Source organism: Lytechinus variegatus, chromosome 5 (assembly GCF_018143015.1).
Source record: "Lytechinus variegatus isolate NC3 chromosome 5, Lvar_3.0, whole genome shotgun sequence".
Lineage (NCBI taxonomy): Eukaryota > Metazoa > Echinodermata > Echinoidea > Temnopleuroida > Toxopneustidae > Lytechinus > Lytechinus variegatus.
The window spans coordinates 28,199,140-28,207,690 of NC_054744.1; the positions used below are offsets into that span (position 1 = coordinate 28,199,140).

General features: G+C 36.4%; 1 protein-coding gene across 1 annotated transcript in view; it reads right to left on the reverse strand.

Annotated features, from left to right (window-relative positions):
- LOC121415871 (myosin-10-like) overlaps positions 1 to 3,415 on the reverse strand; it is a 31,556-nt gene extending 28,141 nt beyond the window's left edge. Inside the window, exons 1-4 of the mRNA XM_041609247.1 lie at positions 3,266 to 3,415; positions 1,567 to 1,762; positions 1,002 to 1,129; positions 357 to 579 (exon numbers count right to left, since the gene is read on the reverse strand). Coding sequence (XP_041465181.1) covers positions 357 to 579; positions 1,002 to 1,129; positions 1,567 to 1,684 — 469 coding nt within the window. The 5' untranslated portion in view covers positions 1,685 to 1,762; positions 3,266 to 3,415. The remainder of the gene's footprint in view (positions 1 to 356; positions 580 to 1,001; positions 1,130 to 1,566; positions 1,763 to 3,265) is intronic.
- Positions 3,416 to 8,551: the final 5,136 nt, after the last annotated feature.

Below are 8,551 nucleotides of genomic sequence, written 5' to 3' on the forward strand. Positions count from 1 at the left end.
CTTGAAAATTGACTGGACCTTCTGAAAAAAAATTTGCCAGGGATCATATGCTGCAACCTCAGATAAAACTGCTTTTTCTCCCAATTTTTTCACAGTTCTTAATAAAATTTTGGAAAGCAGATAGTAAGTTTCCAAATCAAGTTCACATATAACCTGTCAGAATTAATCAATTTTCTTCATACATACATGTAACTTCACTGAATCAATGACGCATATTATGTATTCATTTGACCACATATTAGGCCCAATGGACTAATTCCCACCAAGTTTAGTTTGTCAACGTTTTTCAGCCTGCTCTGCTGAGATACAATATTAAAAAAATGCTCAAATACGATATTCAAAGTGCTGAAACAAACCTTCCATAGGCTCTGGAGTATGACGTATCAAATCAGCGTTTGGTAGTTCCTCCTCTGTGGGCATGACCTTTGACTTCTTTTTACCCATAATGCCATCCAGAGGACTTAATCTTCCACTGTTTGGAGTTGTGGGCCTATCCAATAGGTTCCCAGGGCTAGGGGCCCGCGGTGAGAGTGGCCTACTTCCAGGAATAGTGGCCCTCGGTGAAACTGGATGATTTTCCTGTGACAAAAGAGAGAAGAAATTATTGAAAATATACACATTATGCTTAAAGCAATATTGTGCAAGAAGATTTTATTTATAACGTAAGACCTTTTTAAAAAATTCATCTATTTCAAATCATTTACATGGGTAGCCAAAAAAAAACAATGTCATCCAAGCAAAAAAGATTTATATTATGTTTAAAAGAGAATGACATGGATCCAGAGTATTCAATTAACCATCCTCATCTCAAAACCATGACTGACAATAAAAATAGTCATACATGTATGTAATTACCAGTCATTAGCAACTTTGCGTGTTGAGCTAACAATGAACAAATTTACGACTGATCATGGCAAATACATGTACATATAAGCCAATCATTCAAATAGGAGCTATATCACTATTTAATTTTTACAAAATGACAATAGTTAAATACTCACATTTGCCAGGACATCATTTTCAAATTCTCTGACTGATGTAAGGCTTCCTGATACAGGTGTTAGATGTTGTACTGGAGTTGATACTCTGTCAACCTCTTCACCACCGTCAATGTTTTCTGCTAACCATGCTACAAAATAAAAGAATAAGGTAGATAAAAATACACCTGTAATATTTGGGAGCCCTGCATTAATAATCAAGATACTTTTATAAACCCTGAAATTATGATTTCAAAGATATTCATACACTGTATATATCTTTTTGTATTCACATTATTTTTTGGTTGGGCGTAATTGAATTACAAAGAATAGCCTACATACATGTACACGAAACAATGAAAAAAGTTTGGTTAGAAATGCCAACTCAAAATAATAAGCAACAGGTCTTCTCCTAGTTCAAATATGTATTGTGTATACACCAAGTTGATCTTTAATTCCTGTAGATCAAACTGTGCTGTACAATAAGTAATATGGTATATTTTCAAATCAATTGGAAATTTAAGATGAGAAAATGGTGAATCTTTTTTTCAATGACAATTGGAATAGATAAGTAGGCACATTGACTTACAGTTGTGTGATGCTACCGACGGGGGTCTCTCTATCTCTGCTTTCGGGTCTAGTGTTGGCGCTACTCGAGGAACAGCCTTCTTTTTCTTATTGGCTGATTTCTGAGCGGCAGTAGCCATGGCGATGGTGTGGTCTCCTAGCTCAGAATTAGGGGTTTTCTTCTCTCTATCTTCTCTCAAACATCATACATGTAAGTTCTGCAAAATTAAAGAAGGGGGTCATATTGCAGAAAAATGTGGGAAAATACTGTCAATGAATACAATGTTAAGTTTCTTATTTGACTGCAAGTAGGCCTACATGTAATTTTTAAGAAAGTGAGAACATACAACAATGCCCACAAAATCATAATGAAGAAGAAAGGGTGGAGGTGGAGGAGAAATAAACAATATAAAACATGATGTAATGACTAGATTCTAAATCATAGGCCTAAATGATGCAGTTATCCTCAAATTTGCAAGAATTATAAATGTACATCGGTTGGATATCACAAAATATTTTTTCTCTCCTTTTGCCCCCTCTTTTTTCTGTAGAATCAATAATTCCTTTAGGTTTACCTTATTTATATTTTTTCACTGTTATTCTTTTTATTTCCCCCCCCCCCTTATTTTTCTGTATATAATCAATAATTTGTTTGCTTTTTTTAATTTCTTTCTCTGTTAGTCTTCTTTCTGATGTACTTTGGGGGTATATTGCTACAGGACCATTTGGCACATTTTGCTTTAAATTTATCTTGATAGTCAATAATTTTTTTTCATTCCTTGACAAAGGCTAATGCCAAAAATATTTGAAATTTTAATACCTGTCTTTTTTATATTCACTTTTGTCTTTCATATTAATCAAAACCAGTTTTATGCATTGTCAACAAGATTCAAACACAAACTGAAACTACATCTAGATGTAACATTATGTTTAAGCTGTCTACATACATGTATATTTCATTTTTTATTGTTTTCTACAGTATATTTCTGAGCTGAGGGTGTGGGCCACCATTTATAAACCTAGTCCCTATTGTTTTTGGTTGCTTGAACAGGCAACCACCAAAAAAAGTGTGGAGGCTGGAACTTGATCTACATAACAAATGACCACGCAAAAATAGTTAATCATGACTTTATTGCCAAATTTAAAAACAATGGAATAGAATGGATGTGTGAATTTCAACAATAAAATCCTGAAAAAAAACTTATTGGTGATTTGGTCCGACATAAATTTGGCTCAATCGAGTAACAAATCTCGATGCTCTGCTATGGCTCCTGCTCTGGTTCATTTTAACTTAGGCCATAAGTACCAAACTTAGTAATAGTATTGAGTATTGACATTGTCCTGTTATTAATTTTAGTAAGATTAATAACAGGACAATGTCAATACTCATAGCCACTCGCACTCTCAAGTACAACATCACTTATGCCATGGCATGAGGCCTCTATACACCGACACTCACTCGTAAAGAAGTGCATACTTTTATTAACACCACCACCATGCATCGATCTCTAGACTCTACCACTACCAGTACCACCACCACAAAAAAAACTTTATCGATGCATGGGGTCAGCACAGCACAGGGCATTGCAGGGACACCGACGGCTCATACGCCAGGCGGTATGGCGCACAGCGAACACGAACACTAAACAGCGACAGGTGCATGGCTAAATCAACGCACAGTAGTATCGGAATTTACAAAATAAGGGTAACTGCAAACTTACTGTTTTACATAGCCTGAATCCATAATACACGATTGAGCTTATATTTTTAGAAGAATCATGAAGATACCATGCATGAAACCAAAAACATGATCGTATTTCTCCCGGAAGCAGTCCACCATTTTTGGTCCAGCGGCTTCAGTTGCTTGGCAAAGCTGTCATTATTTACAGCATGACGTCATAGGCCATTTATCATGCTAATGAGGAGGGCTCTTACCATCCGCTTCTGTTTGCTGGGTAGATATGGTAGGCCTATATTAGATAGGTTCCCGGGGAGTTGTCTTTCTTTTTTTTTACATCTTCATATCGAGGAATTCATTATCAACGACATGAGCATACAGATGTATTACAGAAAATACATTTCAACGCACCATTACTAGAATGAGCATCCGTCCCCGGCCGATCATTAAAAAGCTTTGCTGCTATATAGTCTCTCAGTCTCATCTGACTATACTGTATAACTTATATGATTCTGTCATGAACGAGGAAAAAAAAAACAGAATTGCAATTTGGCGGCCAATTTCAAAAGGAAATGTCCAAAAAGCTCAATATATGGGTCTACTCTTAAGCGTACCCCCCCCCCCCCCGAGTTTTCAAAAGCAAGCAAAAGAAGAGGGCCGAGTAGAATAAGGAGAAAAGAATCGAGAGACTGCATCGAATTCCCTTATTGAAAACCCTAGCTGGCTACTGGGCTAGCTGGCTCAATTATTTTAGTAAATAAAGAACTTTTTACAGACTATAGCCAGTGGCGGATCCAGAGGGGGGCGCCCCGGGCGCGCCCCCCCCCCCCTATTTTCGCCGGGTTTTTTTTTTTTTTTGATGGTTATATTTACTGGATTGGTACAATGTAGTCAATTTCAAGGGCTAGATCTAGTCAAAACTATATTTTAACTTACGCTCATGGCCTTTGTGTTCGCACAAATGCACCTCTGTCACACTGTACTGCAATATGTAAATTCCGGAATTCCAGGGCGCGCAAGTCGATTGGTTGGGGAAAGTTGCACCACTTGTAATCGGGAGTTGCAGTGCAGTGACCAGTGTGAAGATGTTGGATTGGATATCATTTTTTTCCCGAAATTTTGTGTTTTTTGTAACATGCGTTTGTCCGTCTTTATGGCAAATACATGTAAATTGTAAGTAACAGATCGCGAGAGAAAGTGTCAACGATGCGAATGATAATGTCTATCCCCGAGATTATTCTTCACTCAAAGATGGAGCCCTATATCGGGCGCCACGTGCGCAGCATTATCATTCTGCCTTGGTCATGTACGTTTTCACTGAAATGTATAGGTCAGACATATTTGTATTTAATGTAAACTAACTTTTACACTTTCTGGTAGATTCAGAGGCATATTATCCAGGGCGCCCCAACTAAGTTTCGCCGAAGCAATCATTCCAACGAATTATCAAGGAGCAAAATTGTATATTCTCAATCACCAGTCGACCCCACTCCGCGTTTGCTGTGTATAGGCAGCTATATGTCAGCGTAAGGAGCGAAGATTTTATGTGACGGGGGGGGGGGGTGGGGGTTGGGGGGGAGAATAAAAATACTTTCGTGCTGGGGAAAAACGTCCCGAGGACACATTGTGTATTGTTAAAAAGTAGAAATTGTGACATTAACCCCCCCCCCCCCCTTACCCCATTTTTAATGTTTGATAATCTATAGGTTTGCTGATTACAATATATCTTTAAAAAAAAATTGCCAGCAAAATCGAAAAAAAAATAGTTTTAAAAATCTAGGGGGGGGGACGACCTTTTACTTTGTTGGTTGGAAAGCTAGTATACATTGATTCAACATGTAGAAAAAACATCAAATTGGAAGCCTATATGAATTCATGGTCTAAACAAGTTGTAATTTCATAAATGAAAAGCTTACAAAATGCCTTCTGAACTCTGTATACCGAAGACGAGCCTCGGTTTATTTTACATTTTCTGCCACTGATAGTTATAACTTATACAATTATGGACTGGATATCAAAGCTCCTTACATGTATTTTCTAGCATTTTATCATTGACCTTATTTAATTATTTGTGGTATAGTTTTAACAAGCACTTCGTAAAAATTGATTATCTTATGTTAAAATAAATATAAATACAATTTCATCCTGGCTGGTCATAAGTTAAGATGGCAACGCGATGAGAGACTTTGAACGTAAACAATAAAAATGATGAGAATCCCCTTAAGAACATTATATTACTTTGAGGTTGTGCAGAATGACTGGATTATTGAAGATGATTTGAAAATAATACGAGGGAAAAGGTTGATTACCAGAAGATGATGTCGTTTTTTTCTGTAGTTTGTAACAATTTACTGTGCATTTTGGGGAAAAAAGAACCAAATTTTATGCATGTTGCCATACGACTAAACAATTCTCGTTTGAAACACACAATGTAAATACACAAATGACAATAAACAGAATGGATTATTCGGAACTTATCGATTACAAGTCTCAGTTTCGTATCATTTAAATTTGACGTTTCAATCACACGATGCAAGCAAGTGAAGAGCCTTTGCCAAATGTATGTTTTGAATGACCGCTTATACCGTGTGTGACTGGAAACCAGCTCCTAAATGAGTCAGTATGTGTCTTTTATTCATGAAGTTACAGTGATTTAAGTGTGCATTTTTCTTCTAAAGGTGCTCTCAAAATACGACTTTTGGACATGATTTTTTGAAAAAGTCCTTGCCGTGGGAGGGGGGGTATCCCCCTCCCACACCCTCCCCCCGCTCGGTCGCTTCGCTCCCTCGCCGCTGGCGCCCCCCCTATTTCAAAATCCTGGATCCGCCCCTGATAGCTGTCGGACTTACCCAACACCATCATCATATTCTGTTCTATTAATTTGCTCTTTAATTATGTTCTTGTTTATTTATTAGTTGTTACATAACCCTATTGTAATGGAATCTTTGTCCTTTTTCAGTGGTTTTGTTTCATATTTTGCTTTTGAATTGTTTTTATCTTGAAGCTAGATATTTAATATAGGAATACAAACTTGGACGGAAATTTCCAAACCTTTTCTTTTTGTATCCCGGCTTGATATGCTAACTTTGTACGTTTTTTTTAATGCAAATGCAAATTCCATTGGCTGTGGAAGCCAAATAATACGAGAGAGAAGCGCGAGCTGATTTTTTTTCATATTGAAATTGAAATTCATAAAAGGGTGATTATTTTTCGTTCTAATTGGTATTCTTAATTAATTTAGGTCTGTAATAATTTCCATTTGAAAAAAACAATGTAAAACAAAAGATGAAAAAAACAAAGAAATATCTAAGAATTTTTTTAAAGCAACGAAATAGGGGCCTACACACGGAAAAAATTGGCTTTCGCGATTTTTCTTTATGGAATACTTTAAATTAGATTACAAAGATGACATCTGCAAAAAAATGAAGAAAGAAAATTTAAAGTGAAATAAAAAAATATGCAATAATGTTTTCCATGAATAAATTTGCATATCTTATTCATAATAATAATAAAAAAAGGCATTCAAAATTTTGAGTGAAATTCATTTTTTGAAATATTTATTACATTGTTAGTCCCACATAGATGGATGAAATGGTAAAGACACTTTGATCAATGTCATCAGTAACTCTTCGTAAGCATGTATACAAATAACTTGAAAAATACAGTACATAGACCAAAGCCCCAAGTTTACAGATCATCCCCCAGCCGACCCGTCAAGAAAGTGTATTTAAAGGATTTTTTCATTCATTGAGGATAGTAGCTATATTCATATCTAATGGTTATTGGAATCATCACTTTTTTCATAACTGGACTTATTGTAACTGAACTTCCATGATGCAGTGGAAATAACCTTTCCAATAAGCTTAAACGTAGAGAATTTCACGGCCGAATTCTTGTAAGAATCGAGCGCAGGAGAGGAGCGACAGCGTAAGAAATTTTGCATTTTCAGAATGTAAAATAACGCCAATTTCAGAAATTTGACTGCATTTAACGATGAATCCATATATCAACAGTAGAATGATTAAACAATATATTCTTTATTTCGAAAAGTGTGGGGGTGGATGATTGTACATGCCACCCCCCCCCCTCTCCGAAAAGTGTGGGGACTGTATACACCATTCCCCGATTGACTTGAAATTGATCCACATATCAACACAATTATACAAGCAACATTGTTGTTTTGCAAAGTCTGTATTGCATAAAAAAAGAAAAAAATATTACTACTGTAGGCCTATAAAGATAATACAGTTGGCTCAAAACGTGTCCGTGCCGGCGCACTAAGTCCTTCCTTGAGAATTTTAACAGGAAATTATTTTATTTTCAAATGCACTATAAAAACGACTTGTGTAAAAATGGATGCCTATTTAATTTTGTAAGTCGTATGATAGGGAGGGGTGTGAATTAATTGATCGCCACCCCGCCCTCCTATATGCGGCAACGCAAATGTAAGGCGAGGAGTGGGAAAAAAAGATTGCACCAAAAAGTTGGCACGCACATTCTTTATCACATAAACATAAAATTTGTTCGCTTGCTTTGCTTTCTCGCATTTGGATACTACATGTAACTGTAATCAAGCAGTTTATGTCACAACAAATCCATTGTAATATAGCCATCGAAAAAAAAACCCATCGTGATAGTCCTTCAAGTAGTATATATCCCGTGGTGTGCACACATGAAAGAGGTTTGGGGCAACGTTCTTTCTCCCACCTACTAAAAATTTTCTCGCCTGCTTGCATTAGGATAACTGTAGTTCAATAGTTTTTATCACAACAAATTCATTAACATTGTTATTATACCGCAATAGCCATTGAGAAAAATATCGTGAGGCATTTAACTGAAAGATAAAAGGATAATGTACACCCGTATATACATACATAGCCCTATGTGTGCGGGGTGTCCCCAAATAGAAGTCAATATTGCTCTCATTCCCCTGGCTCCCCACTACTCTGACTATATTTACGCCTGTGAGTCAATCACACCAAGCAAGGATTTTTTTTTTATATATCCTAAAGATCAAAAGGAAAATTTACTAGTTTTAATTCAAATGATTAGTGTGGAATGTTTAAGAGTTAATCATAACTTCTGAAAACTTCCCATTTTACTCGTAAGCGCAGAGCGAGTGATCGCTTAATTCTGAATATATATTACAGAACAACATAATTATGAGGCACCTGCCCGGGGTGGGGGGCACTTACATTGACGAGTGGATACAATGCGCGACCCAAAAAACATGTATTATGTCTTTTTCAAGATAGGGCACGTTACGTACGTAACGTGATAAGGGTGTCAAAACACAAAAATATTGAAAAAAAGGGTATCTATTTCGCTA